Consider the following 22,291-nt stretch of genomic DNA (forward strand, 5'->3'; position numbering starts at 1 on the left):
TTCAGCTTTGAAAAAAGCAAGATCAATATATTCCGTAAATAGACAGCTAGAATGACATGTTTCCTTAATACTCTGGTTCCAGAGCTCCCCTCCCGCTGACATGGACGTCGCCCAGCTCCCTAGTTAAGCTGCGTCGCTCCCCCAGCTGCTCACTCGGCACCCAATTCCCATGGATTTGGCCCCGAATCCGGTAGGGAAGCTGAACGAGGGCAACTGGACGGCTGAAGTCCCTTGTATCCAGCACAACAAGATCCGACCTGTTGATGGATTTCCTCTCGACCATGGTCAGTACCCAGCCATCGCCCTCTGGGGCGTCCTTCTGGCGGGGAATAAAGACGGGCTCCTCCACGTGGCAGTCCTTGCCAGGGTTGTAGTATTCTGTCCGGCCTGTCTTTGTATTGACCATCGCAAGACCGTTCAGCGAGGGGATCACGCCGGGGCCCGCCGCTCCGAGAACCACATCTAGGAATAAATAACTGTAACTCTTTGTCATGAATCGTTCGTCGATCCTCGGGAACTCCGAAGGGAGGTCAAGGATGGTCTGCGGCGCGGGGATCCGACTGCCGCTAGGCTGGCTCAGGTCGAACTTCCAGCGGACAAAGTCCGCTTTCCCGGTCGGTGGTGGCATGGGGCCGTCTGCTGGAGGGAAGAACGGCAGCTCGTTGTCAAAGACACGCGACGATTCCATGTACAAAACTCCGCCAGCTTCCTCCTCCCAGGCACCAGCGGTGTGGAGCGCAATGCAGTTGTCCCAGTCATAGATTCTGGATTCGCCTTCCTTCCATCCCTTGGGAAGGTCCTTGCCTGACCGTCTCGGAGTCACGATAAAGGTCGCTGCTCGGTCGTGGTTCCATGCCCAATGGGCTCTTCCGGCTTTCAGGCGCTCCATGTCAGCTTCAAAGGGCCACAGGACCAGAATGATGAAGTTGGGGGTAATGGCACAGTCATGGATCATGGCGCACCAGGGCGCTTTGATCCATTTCTCGTCTTTCTTGTTCCCGTAGTGGTCCAGGGCGTATATGACTATGTCTAAACTAGCCAAGCCTTTCGCCTCATACCCAAACACCACGAGGTCGTTAGTGAATGGATCGACCTTGGGATGCGCTGTGAACGTTTTGGCTGTAATTTGCCCTTCGAATGGATCATACTTGATAGTGTCCAGCGTATCGGGATCCACCTGGTAGGGAAGGGCGACCTCCTTTAGCGCCAGGAGACGGCCGGCCCAGTAGACGAGATTCGTGTTGGCCGTGGAGTCGACGGCAGCGCGCACACAAGGATGGTGTGTGAATGGATTGCGGTATAGGCCAAAGAGACGCCTGTTCGCCTTGCGTTCGAGTTTCAAGCGCTCTGTATCCACGTATTTCGTCTTCATGTCGACCTGACCGTTATGGATCCGGAACGCAGAGACGTGTCCATCGCCTTCGATGGGAATGCTGTTCTCGGGAGATGGAGGGTAAAACGGGTCAGCCATGATGCGATAGAAGGTCCCGTCAATTTCCTTTGGGATCTCGCCGCACACCACAAGGTCAGGAAGTTCCGTCTCAATGCGGCCTGGAGCTGTTGCCCATGGCACCCTGAGTGCAGCAGTCCATTTAGAAGCATAGCGATCAGATTCCGCTGGAGATGCCATGGCGCCAAGAGTCATCATTCTGGTAGCGAAAGCCTCAACTGTCGTTTTCTAGAGGATGAATGACACAGCGAAAACTTTTTGGGGGATATGGTTTGTATATAAATTCCCTCCATATTTGTATTTTATAGAATGACGGAAACCCCATTGCGGTCGGTCGCCAGGTGCCCCCCACCACCCAGCAGCTTCCGGGACGGCCCCGCCCCCGCCGGTACCTCTATATAGTGTAGGCTGCATTGTGGGGACGTGGAGTGTATAAACTATGGATAACCTTGAGGGTCCGCAGGGCAAGACGCAGTAGTGACAATGTCTATCGTCTTACTCCGTAGCCCTTGGGTCAATCTCGAATTCTGACTGAGAGGGGTCAACTCGGGAGATCTGTATGGCGGACGCAAGGTCTCTCAGTAGCTTCACCAGTCCGTTCACCAATCTTGGCGACAGTTCCTCGAAGGTGCACGACCTATTCAAAATAATCTCCGATATGATATCCACGGCTTCTTCAGTTGCAAGCAGCGGAGCTGTAACGCGGTCTGTTCCTCGAAAGTCACTTCTAAGAATCGGCTCGAAAGACCCGCTGCTGATAAACCCTTCGGTGTGAACGGACGATGTGTCATTGAGACACAATACCGACTCACTCCAGGGTGCGGGAAAACGCCCCTGGACACGAGAAAGCACCGAGTAAGCGAATAGAACGAGTCCAGCGTGATAAGCCATAATTATCTGAAAACTCGTCAACCGTTGAAGCAGTTTGAAGAGTCGGAGAATCTGGCCCGCATGCCAGATGGCCTCTCGCGCGTCGGTGGTCTCGGGCCACTCCTTCATAACACGATAGATCTCCTGTGATTTATGCTCGCCTGCCTTCCCTGCCAGAACTTCGATGTCCACAATAGAGACCTTGAGTGACATTTTGAGGTACGACACTAGAAAGCCCCCGATGTGAGATGCGCAAATTTCTCGACTGAAGACTTGATCGAACGCCCTGATGGTGATTTCTAGATCCCTTTTACGGCTCTGGAGTGTGTCCCGGCCAATTACAGCCTTTTGCGTCTCGTTCGTCTTCTGTAATGTCTCCGCAGACAAGTGATATTCGGTAATCTGGCCTCCGATTAGGTGAAAGAGGAGTTTCATCGCTAGACCTCGATCAAGGAATCCTTGTACAGCCGAGATGGTAGGCATAGAGTAGAGTAAGTCGATGACGCGCGGTATAAAGTTAGGCTGATGGGACAGATATATACGCTTCCATTCTGTGGGATTCCTAGCTAGCCAGAGGTCTCTGGGCAGTGGCGCAGAAACCCGATATTCAGAGAAGGTGGTTGAAGCTTTGATTCCCAGCGTCATCGATAGTTGGTTATCATAAACACAAAAACGAGTGGCCAGTCTTTCCTATAGTCAGCACAGGCTATCTTCTAAAATCGGACGAGGAATAACACCTTTTATAGCTCTCGGAATTTACCCATTTGGACCATTTTTCGGCGGTTTCTGACGTGTCATCCGTGGCAACAGGTGGGTAAATAAGATCGAATTCTCCGTCTCCAAAATCTTGTCGCAGGAACTAATTAAAACATTAATCACTGTTCGTACTAAGGCAATCTCTCAATTATTATCGCATGACTCACCGTCGCTATGATACTCGAGAATCTCCCGGCACGACGAAGACACTCATCATCACCGTACCATAGATCTAATTCAAGACAAAGAAGCAATGCTTGATAAAGTTGTAAGTTATGTTTTCCTTCATGTACATCTTCGAGCTAGCGTATATGTTAGGCTCATATACTGGCATATACTTCGACACGAGCTCACCTTATTGAGGATGACGCGTCGTAATAGTCGACGTAGATTAGTCCCTAGCTGACGAAGGGTTTTGGACGGGGTGCCGAGTGCGCTCGCTGCAACAATAATAGCCGTAAGCTCCAGATTGGACGAGTTTGGCTGAAAAGATGCGGCATGGATCCATGGGTCCACCTTCCGGTCTTGTTTCTTGAGAAATAGATGGACTAGCGTATTCAACAAGGACGGCGACGGGAACCCCGTGCGAAGGCTTTGCAGACATTCAGGGAATTGCTCGTATGCAAAAAGCACAAGACTGACAAGTAGATTATCCCGTGTAGAAAGGGTGAAACGCTGCGGTACCGACGAGGTGAAATCCTCTATTAAAGCTTCGGGGTCTTCTTCACCTGGTATTGAGCTAAGGTTCCTGGGCCCTTGATCAGGAATCGAATACCATAATGAGCTCTTGAACGCTTCACTGGCACGTCCTATTCGTCCCGTCATGATCAGCTCCTCCCAGCCACCATCGCATCTCATATTTCCCAGAAGCAAATCGCAGAACGATGTCCCTATACATGGGTCCATATCTGAAGCTAGGTTCGGCTGGAAAGTGTCGAATAGGGAGTCTTGCTGGAACATTGCACAGAAGGGGTCTGTATGCCATGCCATGTCCATAATGGCGTCATCAGTAAAGAAGTTGGACTCACTCTCCAGCACCGTTGGGCTGACCCGTCTCGTGGTAGAATCAGGGCTTTGGCCCTGTGGGGGCGTAGTTTGGGATCCCTCTGGGACGGCTGTCCCGTCGAAAGGGCCAGGCGAGAAATGTCCCGTAGAAGTTGAGGTGCATGTTAGACCACGCTTAAGACACCGACGACATGGCTTCTCGTCGTGGCATTTTACTTTTGCCTCGGCGCACGGCTTGCATGCTTTTGTTACCCTCCGTGAAAGGTACTGTTGCGATCCAGGATGGCGCCTGTTCCCAGGGCGTTCCGCGGTATGCAATGCGGAATGCCGTAAGAGTATGTCGCTGGAAATTTGTTAGTGAGCCGGCTGTAAGGAGATACCAAGGGTGCGAACCCTCTTGCAAAGCTCTTCCCGCATTTCGAACACACGAAGGGTCGATGATGCGTACGGGACTTGAGATGTCTAGCTAGATGGTCTCTCCGTGAATATGTTCGTCCACACTCGTCGCAACGGTATCGTCCGTCCCTAGAGCGGGGATCTGCAGATGTCACCTCAGTCCGGTCGCGTGCATCCATTTGCAGTCCATGTTCCTGGGTTGAAAGATGTCTGTAGAATGCCCATGGTTCCTTGGACAAAACACTAAGGGGAATGAATGTGTGGGGAAGGCGTTCTGACTCAGCGGAAGCGGAAGTTGATCTCCGTAGGGAGTGAGTGATACAGTACTTAATTCAGTGCATCAACAGGTGCTTAGTCGCCTCACAATTGCCTCCTTCAGTCCCTTAGGACCGTCTACCATTTCAACTCCATATTTCATGCATACGATCTCCACATTCCCCCGTTTCCAATAGCCCTCAGGACAAACGATGATAGCCTTGCCGGGGACCCGCGCACAGAGTCCTAGTTCCAGTAAACTGATCGAGGCCTGTGTAGCCGGGTGGAAGTAGATGATCACAATGTCAGCCTGGTCCTGTTTGTCGAGCTCCCACTCGACCTGCTCACGGTAAGGCGCGAAATGGATATCCTCCCGCCATGAGCTATCCCAGTCCGCGCGGGACGGATTGTAGATGGTGACGGGGACGTCGACTAGGGACGCGCATAGAGTGTCGCGCCAGTCGCTTGGGTCGACTTTGCTGACGGTACCGGCTAGAAAGATGGATTTGATGCCGTGGGGGGTTTCATTTGATGGTGCGTGGATGACCTGATTTTGCGGGGACATTCTTTGGATTTTGGAAGGACAATGAAAGCTGTTATAGAAAGATGATGTATGGGCTTGGGTTTGTAGACGGTGAGCGTCGGGCGTTGGGTACGAGGTACCTATACCTTCGACTAGCATTTAGCCATGTGATCTGACAACCCTAAGCTCTCTCTATAGCAAACAAGAATACTGGAGGACACTTCATGGCTACAAATAAGTACTTCACACAAGATATACTAGTACTGATTACCATTAAGAATACACCAAACAGGCCCAACAACTAGAAACACAGAACCATCCCATCCATCCATCCTTTTGGTATCCTTCTCATATCATACACGAAAATCATACAAGTCAAACCAAAGATTGTCTCTCTTTTGTTTTTATTCGAGTTTTTTTTCTTTTTTTTCCTTTTTCTCGTTGCTGGCTTGCGAACCAGTCTGGTTCCACTCCAAATCGGGTATCAGTCGCAATCAGGGCCTTCACACTGCGTATAATCCCGGGGGGTATATACGGCCGTCATATTACTTCCATGCGGCTCCGCCTCCGGTCGCCGCGTACGCTTACTTGAACATCCGCTTGAGCTTGCTCCAGAACCCACCGCTCTTCCGCTTCTCGGCCTTCTCGGCCTCCGCCTTGGCCGTCTCCTGCGTTTTGTCCGCAGTGGTCTGGCCTTCGGTCGTCTTCGCGGGAGCCGTCTCAGCCGCGGCCTCCTGGCCGGCCTGGGACTCGCGGGTCTTCGCCTCCGCGGGCTTAGCGATTTCCTCCGGCTTCTTCGCGGCGGCAGCAGCCGCCGCGGCAGCGGCGGGACTCTGTTGTTCCTTGGCGGGCTGGGCCTGAGGCTGAGACTCGGAGAGCTTGTCCTTCGCGGCGGTCTCGTCCTTCTTCACGGCCTCCTGGGCCTTCTTGATGTCCGAGGAAGCCTGTTCGGGCTTCGACTTCTCAGTCGACGCAGGCTCAGGACGAATCGAAGACGGAACCTTGCCCTCCTCGGTCTTGGTGGCAGGCGCAGAAGAAGCAGGGGCAGCGGCCTTTGCGGTGGATTCCGCCGTGGTGGACTGTGTGGCCTTCTCGGTAGCCGGAGCCGCAGTGCCGGCCGTACCGGTCGCGGTCGTTGTGGCAGCGGCGCCAGTGCCCACGTCCTTCGTCTCAGCCGGAGTGGTCTCTTGCGTCTTGGGGGCGACGGGAGCGGCCTTCTCGGCGGTCTCGACCTTGCTGGCGGCCGCGGTCGGGGCAGTGGTCTCAGGAACCTGGGACTTAGGAGCGGTGGGCTCGGCGACCTTGGCGGCAGCGGCGGAGGGCGCGGTGGTAGGCGCAGTGGCAGAGGCTTCTCCCGTGGTTGCGGCGGTAGACTTCGCGGTCGGGCCGGTGGTGGTGTCCGCGCCAGCGACGCCCTTCTCGTTCGTCGAGTTCAGGCCGGGCACGTTCAGCACGGTGGTCACCGCCTCGTTCGAGTCCGCACCCAGGCCAGGAACCAGCTGAGGCTGGACACCGCCCTTGGAGGACGTCTCAGTCGCGGGAGCGGAGACCTTGGTGGCAGGCGCAGCCGTCTCGTCGACCTTCGGCATCTTGTGGGGGAGGGAGTCTTCCTCGGTGCTGGTGGTGGCCGGGGTGGTCTCATGGGGCCGCTTCGCGTGGGTTTCGGTGGTATCCACATTGGCAGTGTCCAGGCCAGAGACCTTGGTGCGCTCGGGTAGCGTTTCGGTGGTGCCCGCGGGGACGGTCTCAGGGGTTTCGGTGGCTAAGAGCGCATCAGACAGCATCAGTATCCGTCCATGATAGTGGGGTCGACGCAGGACAGCTTACCGGTGGTGACAGGTTCGGTGGTCTTGAGCGACTCGACCTTGTCCTTCACCTGCTCCGCGGGGGTCGCGGCGGGCTCCTCGGCGGATTGGGTGGTGGCCGGGACGGACTCGGTCGCGTCGGTGGCCGCGGTGGTGGGCTCAGCTTCACCCTGGGAAGCGGTCTCTTCAACCTCCTGGGCGGGGGTTCTGCAATTGAGCGCGGTCAGAAGCGATGCAGGGTGGTCGCGTGAGGGGTCGGGACGAGGGGCGCGACGTACACGGGGTTCTGGACATCATTGGCCTTCTTCGCGGCGGCAGCGCCGGCGCCGGCCTTTCCCTTTCCCTTGGCCTTCTTTCCGCCTTTCTTGGGCATGGTGGTTGAAAGCGACTGTGCGGGGGGAGAATTGGTGGTTAGCGAGAGAGTTTGACACGTAGCGATGACGACAGTGGGCTGTGGGAGTCCGGGAGGGTTGCAACGTACGGTGGGGAGAGCGAAGATATAGGAGAGAGAGGAGGGACGACAGGTAGGAACAATTGGGGGTGAGACAGGAGGAGGGAGAAGGGAGAAGTCAAGAAGAGAGGGAGGGAGAGAGGGGGAGGAGAGGGAGAAGAGGAGGGATGTAGAGGGATGGATGTGCGAGAGAGAGTTGGTGCCGGATTGCCTAATCGATTCGGCAAACATTAATCCGTCGCCCTCCTCGTTTGTAGGATGAATCCGTCCACCCCAGGAATTGGAGTTTCAGACTGATGCATTCGTCCAGAGATGATGTGTCAGGGAATTGTTTTTGATTGATTACTGAGGATCTACCTAGGGGCGTTTGGTGGTCTATCGTGCTGCTCTACCATACGGAGACTCGGAGAGATCAGAAACCAGAGCACTGGTATACTTCGCACGAAGGTAGTCGATAGAGAATCTCCGTAGAGCATCTATGAAGTAGGATGATGGACCAGAGCGGATCCATCAAGGAGAGTGTTGACAGGAACGGAATAATGGGATTGTCTGCAGAATGTATCGACGTTTCCGGAAGATATTAATAGCGTGCTTCTCCGGACGCTTCTGCTTGCTGTAGATCTTAATAATACTCTTCACCTGTAAATTGTACAATATAGAGCGACAGAGTAATATGATCCTTATTGTTATTGCTATTGTTCTAATAATGAACATAGCTCCAAAAAAGAGTAAAATGGACAAATAAAAAAAAAATTAAAAATAAAGTGACCTACGCAGGATTCGAACCTGCAATCTTCTGATCCGTAGTCAGACGCCTTACCATTGGGCCAGCAGGCCTGGGCTATGAATTAAACGGGTGCCAATTGCCTACATGAACCAGACCTACCCGGAATGCGCGTGCCGAGTGGAGCGAACGGATCAACCGGATGCGACCAGGACGACTTCATCCTCCGCCGTCTGGAGTCCGCATCTGTCTAGACCATGTATTGATTCTACGTGATATCCGTGTTCATGTATATCATTATCACGAATGTACATTCTATAAAAAATATAATATACTATATAATACATATATCTACACCCTCCATCTACTACGTACATCCCCATCGTCCCTGGCGATCGGCTTGGCCGACCTTCTGGAAGTCTTCGCTGCAGCTCTCGCCACCCCCAATCGGCCTGAACCAGGCACTCTTCCCACCGGACTTGACTCCCGCCACCGAGAACCCCCCACCGGTACGGCCGTAATATTTGCACCCATGGTTGGCCCCGGATTACGTTTGTCGGCGGTCAGACCCGTTGGGGACTGGCTGCGAGGTTTTGCAGACAATCAGCGAGGGAGGCAATTTCTGTCAAAGTCTATACCAGGCCAGGTTGTTGGAGGCCCGGATGAACGCCCGTAGAATATACTTACTCTCTTGTATCTCCACGGCCGACGATAATGAATAGCCGGATTAAGCGACGGCATGAAATCATCGGCATGAACCACCCCATGTCACCGTCCACTCACGTCAGCCCGACTCCAGTATTGGTTTCAATTCCCCCGGTAAAATAAATGGGACTAGTACCGCTCCCTCATCTGGTCCTCTTCCTTCACTTCACCTCCATTCGCCTCTCTCCTACTCTCGTATCTTCCCACAGTAAACGATGATCCCGCCGTTCTTGCGGCTCTCCCATCGTCAGTGCTGGCAATCCCTCTCTGGGAAAGGTCATCGTTCGTGATTCTCCCCCATCACCATGAGTATCCGCCAGAAAGTCCGTCGGGTGTTCCATCGCCAGTCCTCCAATGCCAAGGCCAAGGACACTTCCACCATCAAGATCGAATATTACAAGCGTCATGAGATTCCTCGTTCCAAGTTCAAGGGACCCTTCGACCCCGACCACCAACGACGACTAGCCGCCTGGTCGTTCCAGGAAGCCCAAGCCGATCGTGCACGTTCCTTCGATCTTTCGCTATCGCCCTGCGCCACGTTGCCCGATCATCTGCGCTCCCGTCCGGATGTCGACGAGGAGGCCGTGGCTCCCGATGTGGTTTCACCTGCTGGTACGTGGGGAGACCTTCTGGATGTCATAATTCCATGATCCCTGTCCTGTTCTGACTCTGCGCAGCTTCTTCTGTGGGGGAGCCCCCCTCTGAGTCTTTGGGCTTCGATCCCAATCCTGAAGACGACAGTCCGCACTCATCTTCCTCCACTGCGGTCGACTCCGACAGCTACAGCAGCTCATTGACCCTGCTGCCCAGCTTTTTGCGCGACGACTCCATCGCCCAGATCAAAGAGTCCATCCGACATCCCTCCCCCGCCGTCCATACCATCTCCCCGCCCTCTCTCTCGCCAAAGGGTGCATGTATGCCTTTCTCCCCGGACGATCTCACCCGGGCGTTGAACGCCGTGCAGATCTGCTCCTAGACTTCTTCTTCTTTTCGACCGCGTCGAACTCGCAACACTGGTGTGCGTCTCTTTCTCTCACATTTTCTTCCTCTCTTCGATCATCCTCCTTCACCGTCTCCCGACAGCTTGACGCATACCCCAGCATGATGTTTCTCAAGCGATATGATTCCGATGTCCAATTTGAGCGTATACCCTCGAGGTTTGTCTGTTATTCTTTTGCTTCGTCGGACGCTTTCCGTCACGCTCTTGACTCGCTCAAGCCTTTTGGAAGCTGTCGCAGACGCTATTCTGTACTATACTCTCAGATAGAATAGAGCAAGTATGGTTCTCGATCTCTTCCTTGCGCGCAGTAGTCAGTGGTAGGCAGTGAGGTGGACAACAGTAAGAGCACCCGTTTAGGGGTGTAGAAGCCAATCATCGAGTGTCGTTGTTGAAGTGAAGTCACCTGCTGAAGCCAAGATTAAAGACGAGTAATGATATTCGTGTGATCGGCGGGGGTTCGGTAGACGACAAGGGTGTTTGATCTCATGATGACTTCTATCTGGAAACCCCACTAGTTCGTTTGTGTCGTGTCAGATGATTCTTAACTATTTTGTTATTTTGATGGGTGGGAGAATGCCGATGGGAATATGCTTGCTTGTCCGCGTGGGAATATATATTCGCACATTGACAAAACAACCCCCCAACGACAACGTACGTTTTAATGAATCACACACGACCGTACAATGTAATCTAGACGAATGCATGCATAACGAAATATGGTATCAACATCATCAATCATGTCCCTATACATAATCATCTACTCCTCATGAGTAACCGCCATATCCAACACTTCCACTCGTCCTCGTCCCCGTGTCTCGTTGCCCACAAAATCATTCAACCCTTTGAACGCCCCCGGCTCGGCGAATCCAACTACCTCCCACTCGTCGCCCATCACCTCTTGCGACTCCGTCGACTCGATGTAGCTGAGAATCTTATCCTTGACATTACTGGGCCCTTTGGGGGGCGCCGGGCCCGCATTGGACTCCGCGTCCTCAGCGTCCGAGTCTTGCTGTCGTGCAGACTTCTTCGATCCCTTACCGCCCTTCTTGTTCGATTTCGACGCGCCCCCCGACGACGGCGTCTCTTTTGGCTGATTCCCCGCAGCACCCGCCGCCCCTTTCACACTCTGCTTCAACAGCGATACTGGACAGGTCACCCGCAGACGCATCCGTGCGCGCATCACCGGGATGGGCTGCCACGCAATAAGCGCTTTCATTGCGTCGAGCGCCTGACTCTTGGCCGACTTGGTGGCCGTGACGCCCGTCCACAGCGGCTTGCGAGGCCGGCTGCCCTCTTCCGCACCGCTGCTCGTGTCACCCTGCTGTTGCTGCTGCATCTGTCCGCTGGCCGAACTCAGCTGGTCCAGCGCCTTCGAGATCATCCCCGGCGTGTATACCCGCTTCGTTGTCGGATCGACCAGTCGCCCAGAGACGATGTCGAGGACCTCCTTCTCCACCCGCTCGATGATCTCCTTGCGCTCGCGCTCGCCCACCTGCACCTCGCCTTTGCGGAGGATCTCCTGTCGGATGTCGTCAGCCGGGACGTCGGCACCGAAGGCCTTGGCGAGTTCGGCAGACGGCGCGGTTTGCGCCTTGGAGACGGAGAGGAAGATGGTCGGCACTTGGAGGACATTGTCGAGGTCCCTTTCGGCGCCGGAGCGATACTCAAGGAGCTTGTTCTTGTAGCAGGCAAGTTCGAAGCGCTTTTTGCCTGTGTTGTTATTTAGTTCGATGTACTTCGCGTAGAGGTTTGCTAGGGCTTACCCTTCTTTAGTCGCACGATTGAGACGTTGGTGAACTTGATCTGGTTGGACGGTTGATTGATGGGCATTTTGACGGTGCTTCTGAGACGGTTGTCTCAGTATTGAGAAAGATGGAGCAGATCAATGCTTAATGTGTCCGTCTGTAAGCGACGAAATCTTCACACCCGTGATTGCCTATCTTGGCGATGACGTTGGTCCCGTGCCGCAGCTGAGTCACCCGCGTGACTCGCCACCCCCTCCGGCCTGTGATTGGGCCGCCGTGTTATCGGCGTCACTGGTGCCGGTGCCTGCATCGTCCTTCCCCAACCGGGCATTCCTCTCCTCTCCTCTTCTTCTGCTTCCATCTCCGGATCCAAGGTGGCTGGTTCTCTGCATCAGCTACTTCTATCTCGTCGTTTTCGCTCAACCTCAACTGTGAGTTGCTTGATTCTCTCCTAGCTTGTCCTTCTGACCTGTTCGCTGATAAGATACCTGCCTATCTACGGTGTAGACTCGACCCCAAGGTCCTTCTCCCCATCACAACTCATCGTCCCTTTGACTCCCCTTGACCCTCGCATCTACACACCAATATGAGAGTTTTGCCAGCTACTTTGCTGGTGGGAGCAGCTTCAGCGGCTGTTCCGCCTTTCCAGCAACAGTTCCAGCAGGTCCTGGGCATCCCGCAGGATGACATCGAGCAGCCCCCCCCAGTGACTCCCGCCTCTCCCTCCACCCCCAAGCCTCTCCAGATCTTCCAGGACCAGCTGAAGTCTTTGTCTGATGAGGCTCGCAAGCTCTGGGATGAGGTGGCAAACTACTTCCCTGACTCCATGGATCACAACCCTGTGTTCTCCCTCCCCAAGAAGCATACCCGTCGTCCGGACTCCCACTGGGACCACATCGTCCGTGGCTCTGACGCCCAGAGCGTCTGGGTGACTGGGGCCGATGGTCAGAAGGAGCGTGAGATTGATGGAAAGCTGGACACTTATGATCTTCGCATCAAGAAGACCGACCCTAGCGTTCTGGGTATTGACCCGGGTGTCAAGCAGTACACGGGCTACCTCGATGACAACGAGAATGATAAGCATCTGTTTTATTGTGAGTGCCTCTGCACCGGTGTCTTCGTCTCTTAGGGCTGACGTATTTGTTTAACTAGGGTTCTTTGAGTCGCGCAATGACCCCGAGAACGACCCCGTTGTCCTGTGGTTGAACGGTGGCCCTGGCTGCTCGTCCCTCACCGGCCTGTTCATGGAGCTGGGACCCAGCAGCATCAACGAAAACATCAAGCCTGTATACAACGATTACTCTTGGAACTCGAATGCGTCGGTGATCTTCCTTGACCAGCCCGTCAACGTCGGCTACTCGTACAGTGGCTCTGCTGTTAGCGACACCGTTGCCGCCGGCAAGGATATCTATGCCCTGCTCTCCCTCTTCTTCAAGCAGTTCCCTGAATATGCGAAGCAGGACTTCCATATTGCTGGTGAGTCGTACGCGGGACACTACATCCCCGTCTTTGCCTCGGAGATCCTGTCCCACAAGAAGCGTAACATCAACCTGCAGTCGGTCATGATCGGAAACGGCCTGACCGACGGCTACACCCAATACGAGTACTACCGTCCCATGGGTTGCGGTGAGGGTGGCTACCCGGCCGTTCTGGATCAGGGCACCTGCCAGTCGATGGACAACGCTCTGCCTCGTTGCCAGTCCATGATCAAGTCCTGCTACGAGTCGGAGAGCTCGTGGGTCTGCATCCCGGCCTCTATCTACTGCAACAACGCCCTCATCGGCCCCTACCAGCGCACCGGCCAGAACGTCTACGACGTGCGCGGTAAGTGCGAGGATGAGAGCAACCTTTGCTACAAGGGTATGGGCTACGTCAGCGAGTACCTGAATAAGGCGGAAGTTCGCCAGGCCGTGGGTGCGGAGGTCGATGGCTACGACTCGTGTAACTTTGACATCAACCGGAACTTCCTGTTCCACGGCGATTGGATGAAGCCCTACCATCGTTTGGTGCCGGGCATCCTGGAGCAGATCCCCGTGCTGATCTACGCCGGCGATGCGGATTACATCTGTAACTGGCTGGGCAACAAGGCTTGGACCGAGGCGCTCGAATGGCCGGGCCAAAAGGAGTACGCCTCCGCCGAGTTGGAGGATCTGGTGATCGAGCAGAACGCTCACTCCGGCAAGAAGATCGGACAGGTCAAGTCTCACGGAAACTTCACCTTTATGCGGATCTTCGGCGGCGGCCACATGGTTCCGATGGACCAGCCGGAGTCTGGCCTGGAGTTCTTCAACCGTTGGTTGGGAGGGGAATGGTTTTAACGGCTGACCGACTGATGGATTGAGTCTTTTGGGTACGAATATTGCACGTGCATATATCAGAACCTTGCTACGGTCGTTTGGGTATGGTCAGAATCCTAGATAGGGAAGAATAGTAGACGCAATAGGTAGAGGGAATGGTTCATGGAAATTTTCATTCATTGGTATGATTCTTTTAAGGACCAAGGTCCCAGTTTCCGCAAGGTCCGACGAAACAGTTCGTAAAACACACACCAACTTGATTCGCCCCTCCCCCCCATGCAAAGAAAAGACGTGACACAAGGCATACCCGCATGCCGCAGACGTTTATCCCTTCTTCTTGGACACACCGACGGTGCGGCCACGGCGACCGGTGGTCTTGGTGTGCTGACCGCGCACACGGAGACCCCAGTAGTGACGGAGACCGCGGTGGGAGCGGATCTTCTTCAGACGCTCGAGGTCCTCACGGGCCTTCTGGTCGACGCCGTTGGAGAGCACGTGGACGTCCTTGCCGTCGGTGATGTCGCGCTGTCTGTTGAGGAACCAGGCGGGGATCTTGTACTGGGTGGGGTTCTGGAGGATGGTGACCACCCGCTCGAGCTCTTCGGTGGTGAGCTCACCGGCACTGTGCAAGTCAGTCCACACTGCTTCTTCTTCCTTTTCGCTTTCCGGCGGTGGGAGGGGGATAGAGAACGCACCGCTTGGTAAGATCCACATCGGCCTTCTTGCAGACCAGGTTGGAGTAACGGCGGCCGACACCCTTGATCTGGGTCAGGGCGTACATGATCTTCTGCTTGCCGTCAACATTAGTGTTGAGCAGACGCAAGATGTACTGGAAGTTCGTCTTCTCGCCGGACACGAGCGCTGTCGAGAAAAAAACGATCAGTTAGCCTCCTTCGTTCTTCATCCTGATATCAACTGTGCGACTGTATCAACAGCGTGCGTCATTCCTCCTCTTTCTTGCGTCGGGGTCGTTCTATCGTTCGGTTCGGCGTCGACTCGATCTGTGCATATCGACGACTGACGACCGACCGATAGCTTCGACCATCCTCCCCGACCCCAGACTCTGACTCTCCAGATATCCATTTCGACACATCTTTTGAACAGCGCGGGCGAGAGCAAGGACAGGGCAGGGCACGTACACATGATGGGCGATGGGCGCGAACGGGGGCTCGCGAGTTGATTGTCGACAGCGAGAGGGATGGGGGAGAAAGAGGTGAAATGCGGCCGCTTTCTTTCCGTTGTGGGATCGGGTAATCTGCCCGCTAACCGCATTGGGGCGTAGTGTGCGAGGGCTCGCTTAGGGCGGCTAGCCCCATCTGGTTAGGGCGGCATAATTTTGCTACCTTACGTAATACAGCATAAGTATGCCAGTGTGCCGCCCCATCGGGACTAGCCCCAGAAGTATGCCCGATTAGGCAAGTCGACTTTGTCTTCACTTCAACTTTGGACTTCAATCTTGTTGTCACTTGCACTCATGCTGTATTCACTGTCTCATGTGAAGATGCATACAATGGGATATGCAATTGCCATAGCAGAGATTTCCCTCTGTTGCTGCAGAATCTGCCTGTGACTCGCCATGAATGCCTCCCATATAATGCCGCTCTCTTCTCTGTTGTTCCTTCATGTCCTCCTCCATTGTCATCTTTCTTCCTGACCTCCGTCACCATGACTGCTTCTCAACCATATCCCAACCCTCCTGTTGACTACCCCCTGGTCCGACTCAGTGAGCTCCTAGATCCCCCTAATGACTGGGTGTTTCTGGGAATCAACTACTCCTCCGTCATCAAATCACGGAGACTCCGTCGGTGCGAGATCGAACAGAGTGTCGCGTTCCACAGCTGGGGATTTGACATGGAAATAGAGAATATTACCATCACCAAAGGGGCTTGTGCGCTGTGGAAATTGTTCTACAATCAGGCTGAGCAGCATCGTCCCACTTCCTACGAAGAACTGCTGGACTACACCAGAGACGCCGGTCCACGTCTCCTCTCTTTTTCTTTCTTCCACTGCAAATTCCTCCCCATCAGCAGGTACTACCCTCATCCGCCCGATCCGCACGCGGAACCCAGAGAGAGTTACGTCAGACCTGCTCAGGGTGTCGCTTCTATTCCTGATTCCTACGTTGAGCAGATGCTCTATCCAGCCTCTGGCGGCGCCATGGATCTCCACGAAGAACAAAAATCTTCCAGCTCTGACACAGAGTCTTCTGACACTCCGATGCGTATCATAGAAATGTGCTCGTGCGGCTACGAGTCTGTCGAACTACCTGACGCTAACGCTCGTATCGTCATCGAAGCCGTTGAACGCGCCGTCATGCAGTTCGCCAATCCAGGTCTCGAACGCCACCCATCTGCGACTCCTCGCGACACGCCATTACCTGATGTCACTGCTGAAGACGCCCACGACTTGTCCAAAGCCATCGTTGCCTCCTTCCCGGCCGTCGCACAACTCAAGCTCAGCGTCGACCCGCTCAACCCAACCCGATTCTTCTTCGACAACCACTGTGGCCAGAAGTACCCTTATCGTGGTCGTGGACCTGTTTGGAACAACAACTCCGCCGCCATCGACTGTGTGATTGTTGCGGGTCGTCTTCTCGACGCTGGATCAACTGTGATCGACCGCGCCAGAGACGGATGGAGCCAGAACCTTACCCCCGTACAGCGCAGCTTCATCGAAGCAACCGACATCAACTGGGACACCTGCTCGATCGAGCTCAGCTGGACGTTGCGCGACTGCTTCTGGGACATTGTCGCGACACACACCCAGGACGTGCACGTCGGCCGCACCGGGCCCCTCTGGACCATCTGGAACGCGGCCACCTCGGCCTTTGAGCAGTTTTCATACGTTTTCGACGAGGAGATTGTGTACTGTCCTTGCATGGCCCGCGATCCCATGCGTATCGTCCGCGGCCGCAACTCCTGCGTCTTCCCTCCTGCTCGGGTGGACCATACCGTGCCCGTTCGTCTCCAGGACGTTCTTTCCCGCGTCTTCGCTCCTAAGTACCTGGCAAACTGCCACCGCTGCGGAGCGCCGGACATCATCGATCACAGACGCATCTTCAGACAGATGCCCGCGCGTCTGGTAGGCTCCCTCGATGGCACCGAGGCGATCCAGGACCACACAGTGGACATGACCTTTGCGTACGTCGACGAGAATGGGGAGGATCGTATCGCCGTGTACCGCTGGCTGGGCGGCATCTACTGTCTGGACGACCATTTTCGGCTCTTCTGGACCGAGACAAAACGCGGCGAGCCCGACGCTGGCACTGTAGCCGTCTATGACAGTACCATGTGCAACGGGGCGATTGTGGGAGGCGTCTCGCAGGCACACCCCGACGACAAAGTGCCCGATGTGTGGTGGAGAGGTCGTCCTGTGCCGTTGTTGTTCTATGAGCGCATTGAAAACCCTAGCACGGCTGTCCTTAACCTCGCCGTGCAGGCGGCTTCAAACATGGTAAATGCGAATCGCAGTGGTTGTAGTCTCCTCCGGGAGCATGTCTCGTGGCGTCCCACCACCAGCACCACAGCTAGCCCGTCCGCAGCGTCCTCTGGCCTGTGGGATCGGGAGCTTCCGCACGGCGGGGACCGCTTCCATGCTGCGCCTGCGGGCTATGTGCCAGGCAACACGAATTGGGAACAGACTACCCCGGCCACTGCAACTCCGCGGTCCGTTACAACACCCTCGGTGCCCACTCCTGTTCCTGTGGGGTATTCAGCGAATCCGTTTCTAGCGCCGGTTTACAATGGGGTTACGAGTCCCGAAGGGGATCTGTTCCACTCAGGGCTTTCCATGCTGAATTCAGGGTTTGCTGCGCCAGTGTACAACGGTGGGTTGCGAATGCCTCCTATGAAGAGGACCGGAGATATGAAGTAGGCAGACGGTAGTGTGGTTGGACGGACAGAAGTTCACGATGTATTCTAGTCTAGTATGATCATAACGATGGTCTAATGAACGTTCATAAAGGATCAGACCTCCTGCAGCCGATGGCCAATCGAGGCGTTTCCATCAGTCAGACAATTAATTCCCCGCATCCTGCAAGTATTTAGTCCTACGTCTCTCCTGACCTGACTGCTTGGTTGTGAATCTAGTGTCTATTCGATCTATGACCAGGTCTATGTCTATCCTGGTCATCACCATTACAAAATACAAAAGGCAAATGAGAACTGCAAAAGCGAAAGAAATCACAGGCGGGCCTTCACCGGTCCAGTCGCCGTGCTGCTCTTCTTCGGAGCAGACACATATCCTCCCTTGACGTTATCCGTGTTGAGGATGACGCCCTTCTCGTCACGACGGATGCCCAGCTCGATCAGCTTCGCAAACACCTTCGCGAAGTGATCGAAGAACAGGTCCTTGTCCTCGGCGTACTTCTCCACCCACACGCGGAACTTGGGGTCCTCGATGAGCGACACATCCGTCGGCAGCATCATCAGCTGCTCGTCGCCCTCCTCCGCATCCGGATCCTCATACACGAACTGGCTGACTCCGTTCTCCAGCGTCTTGCGCGTCCACTTGAGCCGCAGCAGCAGCTTGAAGAACTGGTTCGAGAACCGCGTCGGGTTGTTCACCCACGGGCCCTGGAACCCGCTGCGGTCGATGTGGCACCGGCCCAGGTTATGGCCGCCCGCCAGCGCCACGATCTCCTGGTCGTTGAATCCCATGCGGTAGAAGATGAACCGCAGGTGGTCCGCCCCCTGCGCGCCGTCCGGGAGCCGTCCCCGCGGCGGCACCTTGCTGTCGTCCACCAGGTCCGTCCGCCCGGGCTGCCAGGGCACCGTCGGCCCGCCCATCTCCGCGATGGCCACCACGCCCGCCAGCGTCCACAGGTCCGAATATGTGATCCACGGGTGCTTCTCCTTCACGGGCTCGAGGAACGCCCGCCCGTGCTGCAGCCCCGCGTTCGCCGGGTCGCCGCCCTCCGCTTCGTATCGCATGCCGGCTCCGTTCGAGCCGCCCGTGTCGCTCTCCAGGTCATAGGTGCCTGCCGAATGCCTGTTCCGCTTCTGTCAGTTGGAGAGCGTATCATACTGGCGCCGGATCAACCCACCATGCCAGCCGCACGAACACCGGACCCGCGCTGCCGTCGTCGTAGTCGGGCTTCTTCAGCTGGGCGACGATGTCGCGACGCACGGCGTCATAATCCCCCGGGGTGCTCATCTCGGCCGATAGATGTTCTGGGGTAAGTGGCGCTGGCAAAGATTTCCGAGATTTCTGTCTGGTGGCGCACAACAGTACAGATGATGCAAGAAAAAGATGCAGGAGAGACAAGGCAAGGGCCAAAATGTTCAAGAGGATGAAGAAGAAGGAGGACAGGAGACTCGTGGGAATTAAACGGAGGCGATCGATAATCGGCCACATGAAGCGACAGCGTCTCGGTGGATCCGCGGCACGAATCGCTGGCTTCACACTGGCCGATGCGTGGATGAGCCGAGGTTCAAGATTATCGCCGACTGTTACTAAGGATCCGACGAGGACGGGGTATGGACGACAGCTTTGCATCCATCAGTGCATGTGTCTGGTTCTTGCATGGTGGCGGAATGTTGTGGGAGCATGCAGTTGTGCTCTTGGATAACTTCATGTTCGCATGCCACCTACTCCAGCCCATTCGAGCCCTGAACGATACCCCCGAACGATACCCGTTGGCAGTAGCCTCGGAAGTACAAGACGCCCGACTGTTCTCTGCATGCCGAACACTGGCCCGTCTGGTGCTTATACCGAGCGTTCAGCCTCTCGCTACGGTCTGATTAATCTCAATATCTGTCATACAGGAACGAAACTCCCGTCCGGTATCCGCTCTACGACAACTGCGGGTAGTCTTATGGATCCGTCGCCACTGCTGATATCGCCGTTATCGTCACTGGCTGCGGCTGATCCACATGTGAAGACCCTGTTTTCTACGACTTTCATATGCAAGAATGTGTTCTCCGAGACATTCTGGTTGCCACTGTCTACCCACTAACATCATACGGCGTGCCTCCGGGACATTCCTACCGATCAAGAGCCCTTCTTCGCGCCAATTCTCCGCGCATCTCCTCCATCTCTCCCTGCAACTGATTCACCCGGTCTCTCCACCGTCGTTGCACCGTTTCCGACTGACGCATCACCGTCAGGAGTTGCTGTCGCATCCACAGCTTCTCGGCTCGCGCTCGGAGTGCGTATCGGTGGTATTGCACCATCCTGCGCCTGAGTTTCTCCACCAGAGTCTTTGTGATCGTCCGGACGACGTTGTGTATCGGACGGAGGTGCTCGCTGCGGAGGATGCCTTGGGCTATTTGCTTTGGAGATCGCGACGAGGGCCAGAGAGATCTCCTTCGATATGAACTGTATGCGGACGGCTTTCTCGTCCGACGAGAGGCTCTGTAGGTCGAGATGAGGCGGGATACTCTCCATGATAGCTGGACTGACTGCGTAGGTCTCGTAGAATGTAGAAACGGTGGAACGATAGAAAGCCAGGAGTCTTCCGTCTGCATCTAGTATTTATGCGTCTACCGACAATGGATGCCGGTTGTTTGATACCGCCCTTTGTCTGCATATCAAACGAATCTACCATCTAAGCGCCATATGCAATCACAGCTTCTCCCCACGCAGCACCCTCACAATCGCATCGCCCACTTCCACTGTACTGGCCTTTCCACCCAGATCGGGCGTGCGTACTCCAGCATCCAGCACCGTCCGCACGGCATTCTCAACCTGCTGCGCCTCGGCCTCCATGTTCAGCGAGTACCGGAACATCAGCGCCACGCAGAGAATCATCGCGACAGGGTTGGCGATATTCTGCCCGGCAATTCTACCTCCCCGTCAGCATCATAGTCACATACAAAGGAGGGAAGAGACACTTACGTCGGCGCAGACCCATGCGTCGGCTCATACAGCCCATTCGCCTTCTCCCCGGGCTTGGGCAACCCGTCCAAGCTGGCGCTGGGCAGCACGCCCAGCGTGCCGACAATCGACCCGGCCTGGTCGGACACCATGTCGCCGAACGTGTTATCCGCCAGGATCACGCCGTTCAGCGCACGCGGGTTCGTCGCCAGAATCAGCGACGCCGAGTCCGCCAGCTGATGCACGAGCTTCACCTGGGGATACTCGCGCGTCATGGTGTCTTCGACGACGCGGCGCCACAGGCGCGACGACGCCAGCACGTTCGCCTTGTCCAGCGAGATCACCGGCCATGGCGGATCATGCCGCAGCGCGATCTCCGCCGACAAACGCGTGATGCGCTGGATTTCGGGGGTCGAATAACCCCATTCATCCATGGCTGTTATCGTCTGTCAACCCCTGGAACACCACACAAACCAGAAAAGAAGCATGAACATAAGCATACCGTAGTCACTCTCCTCGACCTTCTTCCCGAAATACGCGCCGCCGCAGTTCTCCCGCACAACGACAAAGTCCACCCCCTCAATGACATCCTGCCGGAAGGGCGAGTACTCGCGCGAGATAGCCCGGCTGGGCACGTCGGCCGCACACGGCCGCAGGTTCGCGTATATGTCCATGGCCTTGCGCAGCTGCAGGAGTCCGCCCTCGGGGCCGTCCAGGCCGCGTCGCATGCCGTCCCATTTGGGCCCGCCGACGGCGGCGAACAGGACCGCGTCTGAGGCGAGCGCCGCCTGCTTGACGGCGTCCGTGCAGGACTTGCCTGTGGCGTCGATGCTGCAGCCGCCGATGAGCTCCTCGCGGAGGGCGAAGGCGCGGGTCGGCGTCGTGAAGGATTGTAGGACTTTGGTGGCTTCGCGCATGATCTCGGGGCCGATCCCGTCGCCCGGGAGGACCAGGATGTTGTAGGTTGTCTGTGTCATGGTCGCTTTTACGTTGCTACGCTTGCGCTGTTGGACTTGGGTGGTGGATGTCGTGGGGTCTTTTAGTAGTAGTGAGGGAGCTTCGTCTCGGCTCGGTCATTCCCCCGATGATGCGGGGAAGAGGAGACGATTCTCGGGGGGTCACCGATATCGCAGGCGTATGCCAATCGTTGGGTGTCAGTGCAGGGGATTTGCGTGAATATTACCTGAGGATGGGCATGGGTGCGTTCATTGTCAGGAGTTGGTGTTGTACTTCGGTGCATGGTGGATCTATCATGTACTGGCAGCCAGGAACAACATTGTCTTAGAATTGATATTCGGGAGTCTAAATTATTTGATCTTCCTATTTTGCATAGTATATTCTATAGGCTATTCCGTCTCCATTATAAGCATCTGACTCATAGACATGAGCCACTTATAGTCCCTGCTCATAACGCCTGGTGATCTGGCCCAGAGCATGGCATGATACCTTACATTCGCATACTTGAATCTTTAGAATTCTATTTAGGATGACAG

General features: G+C 55.4%; 11 protein-coding genes and 1 non-coding gene across 12 annotated transcripts; 3 read left to right on the top strand and 9 right to left on the bottom strand.

Annotated features, from left to right (window-relative positions):
- Positions 1-64: 64 nt before the first annotated feature.
- Positions 65-1,630, bottom strand: BDV59DRAFT_193595 (carotenoid oxygenase family protein; the record flags this gene model as incomplete). Its single annotated transcript, XM_073692254.1, has 1 exon — positions 65-1,630. One exon carries the CDS (start codon positions 1,628-1,630, stop codon positions 65-67), a length of 1,566 nt encoding a protein of 521 aa, XP_073547513.1.
- Positions 1,631-1,945: 315 nt separating this feature from the next.
- Positions 1,946-5,297, bottom strand: BDV59DRAFT_202493 (nucleoside 2-deoxyribosyltransferase domain-containing protein; the record flags this gene model as incomplete). The annotated part of the gene is made up of 5 exons (XM_073694042.1): positions 1,946-3,005; positions 3,058-3,179; positions 3,244-3,378; positions 3,431-4,156; positions 4,902-5,297. 5 exons carry the CDS (start codon positions 5,295-5,297, stop codon positions 1,946-1,948), a joined length of 2,439 nt encoding a protein of 812 aa, XP_073547514.1.
- Positions 5,298-5,468: 171 nt separating this feature from the next.
- BDV59DRAFT_179697 (uncharacterized protein) lies at positions 5,469-8,048 on the bottom strand. The gene is made up of 4 exons (XM_073689948.1): positions 7,542-8,048; positions 7,339-7,448; positions 7,083-7,267; positions 5,469-7,017 (listed from the first exon to the last, which is right to left on the bottom strand). Exons 1-4 carry the CDS (start codon positions 7,740-7,742, stop codon positions 5,840-5,842), a joined length of 1,674 nt encoding a protein of 557 aa, XP_073547515.1. The 5' UTR covers positions 7,743-8,048; the 3' UTR covers positions 5,469-5,839.
- A 228-nt stretch (positions 8,049-8,276) lies between these two features.
- On the bottom strand, positions 8,277-8,348 carry BDV59DRAFT_t99. The gene has a single exon. It is a non-coding gene; the product is annotated as a tRNA-Arg (tRNA).
- A 243-nt stretch (positions 8,349-8,591) lies between these two features.
- On the top strand, positions 8,592-10,394 carry BDV59DRAFT_179701 (uncharacterized protein). Its single transcript, XM_073689949.1, has 2 exons — positions 8,592-9,552; positions 9,618-10,394. Exons 1-2 carry the CDS (start codon positions 9,246-9,248, stop codon positions 9,914-9,916), a joined length of 606 nt encoding a protein of 201 aa, XP_073547516.1. The 5' UTR covers positions 8,592-9,245; the 3' UTR covers positions 9,917-10,394.
- Positions 10,395-10,544: 150 nt separating this feature from the next.
- On the bottom strand, positions 10,545-11,904 carry BDV59DRAFT_179702 (guanine nucleotide exchange factor SDO1). The gene is made up of 2 exons (XM_073689950.1): positions 11,704-11,904; positions 10,545-11,650 (listed from the first exon to the last, which is right to left on the bottom strand). Exons 1-2 carry the CDS (start codon positions 11,768-11,770, stop codon positions 10,698-10,700), a joined length of 1,020 nt encoding a protein of 339 aa, XP_073547517.1. The 5' UTR covers positions 11,771-11,904; the 3' UTR covers positions 10,545-10,697.
- A 189-nt stretch (positions 11,905-12,093) lies between these two features.
- cp3 (carboxypeptidase C PRC1) lies at positions 12,094-14,150 on the top strand. The gene is made up of 2 exons (XM_073689951.1): positions 12,094-12,779; positions 12,838-14,150. The coding sequence occupies exons 1-2, from the start codon at positions 12,272-12,274 to the stop codon at positions 14,001-14,003; spliced, it is 1,674 nt and encodes a 557-aa protein (XP_073547518.1). The 5' UTR covers positions 12,094-12,271; the 3' UTR covers positions 14,004-14,150.
- Positions 14,151-15,196, bottom strand: BDV59DRAFT_179707 (40S ribosomal protein uS13). Its single transcript, XM_073689952.1, has 3 exons — positions 15,122-15,196; positions 14,678-14,843; positions 14,151-14,604 (listed from the first exon to the last, which is right to left on the bottom strand). Exons 1-3 carry the CDS (start codon positions 15,123-15,125, stop codon positions 14,307-14,309), a joined length of 468 nt encoding a protein of 155 aa, XP_073547519.1. The 5' UTR covers positions 15,126-15,196; the 3' UTR covers positions 14,151-14,306.
- A 451-nt stretch (positions 15,197-15,647) lies between these two features.
- Positions 15,648-17,855, top strand: BDV59DRAFT_202499 (uncharacterized protein; the record flags this gene model as incomplete). The annotated part of the gene is made up of 1 exon (XM_073694043.1): positions 15,648-17,855. The coding sequence occupies one exon, from the start codon at positions 15,648-15,650 to the stop codon at positions 17,853-17,855; it is 2,208 nt and encodes a 735-aa protein (XP_073547520.1).
- Positions 17,856-18,163: 308 nt separating this feature from the next.
- Positions 18,164-19,136, bottom strand: BDV59DRAFT_202500 (peroxidase; the record flags this gene model as incomplete). The annotated part of the gene is made up of 2 exons (XM_073694044.1): positions 18,164-18,971; positions 19,027-19,136. 2 exons carry the CDS (start codon positions 19,134-19,136, stop codon positions 18,164-18,166), a joined length of 918 nt encoding a protein of 305 aa, XP_073547521.1.
- Positions 19,137-19,722: 586 nt separating this feature from the next.
- BDV59DRAFT_39982 (uncharacterized protein) lies at positions 19,723-20,641 on the bottom strand. Its single transcript, XM_073696323.1, has one exon. The coding sequence runs from the start codon at positions 20,447-20,449 to the stop codon at positions 19,967-19,969; it is 483 nt and encodes a 160-aa protein (XP_073547522.1). The 5' UTR covers positions 20,450-20,641; the 3' UTR covers positions 19,723-19,966.
- BDV59DRAFT_208175 (3-isopropylmalate dehydrogenase) lies at positions 20,547-22,106 on the bottom strand (the record flags this gene model as incomplete). Its single annotated transcript, XM_073695154.1, has 3 exons — positions 21,301-22,106; positions 20,820-21,234; positions 20,547-20,766 (listed from the first exon to the last, which is right to left on the bottom strand). The coding sequence occupies exons 1-3, from the start codon at positions 21,773-21,775 to the stop codon at positions 20,547-20,549; spliced, it is 1,110 nt and encodes a 369-aa protein (XP_073547523.1). The 5' UTR covers positions 21,776-22,106.
- Between the last annotated feature and the right edge of the window lie 185 nt (positions 22,107-22,291).

Source organism: Aspergillus ambiguus (genome assembly GCF_047715705.1).
Source record: "Aspergillus ambiguus strain CBS 117.58 unplaced genomic scaffold BDV59scaffold_18, whole genome shotgun sequence".
NCBI classification, from domain to species: domain Eukaryota; kingdom Fungi; phylum Ascomycota; class Eurotiomycetes; order Eurotiales; family Aspergillaceae; genus Aspergillus; species Aspergillus ambiguus.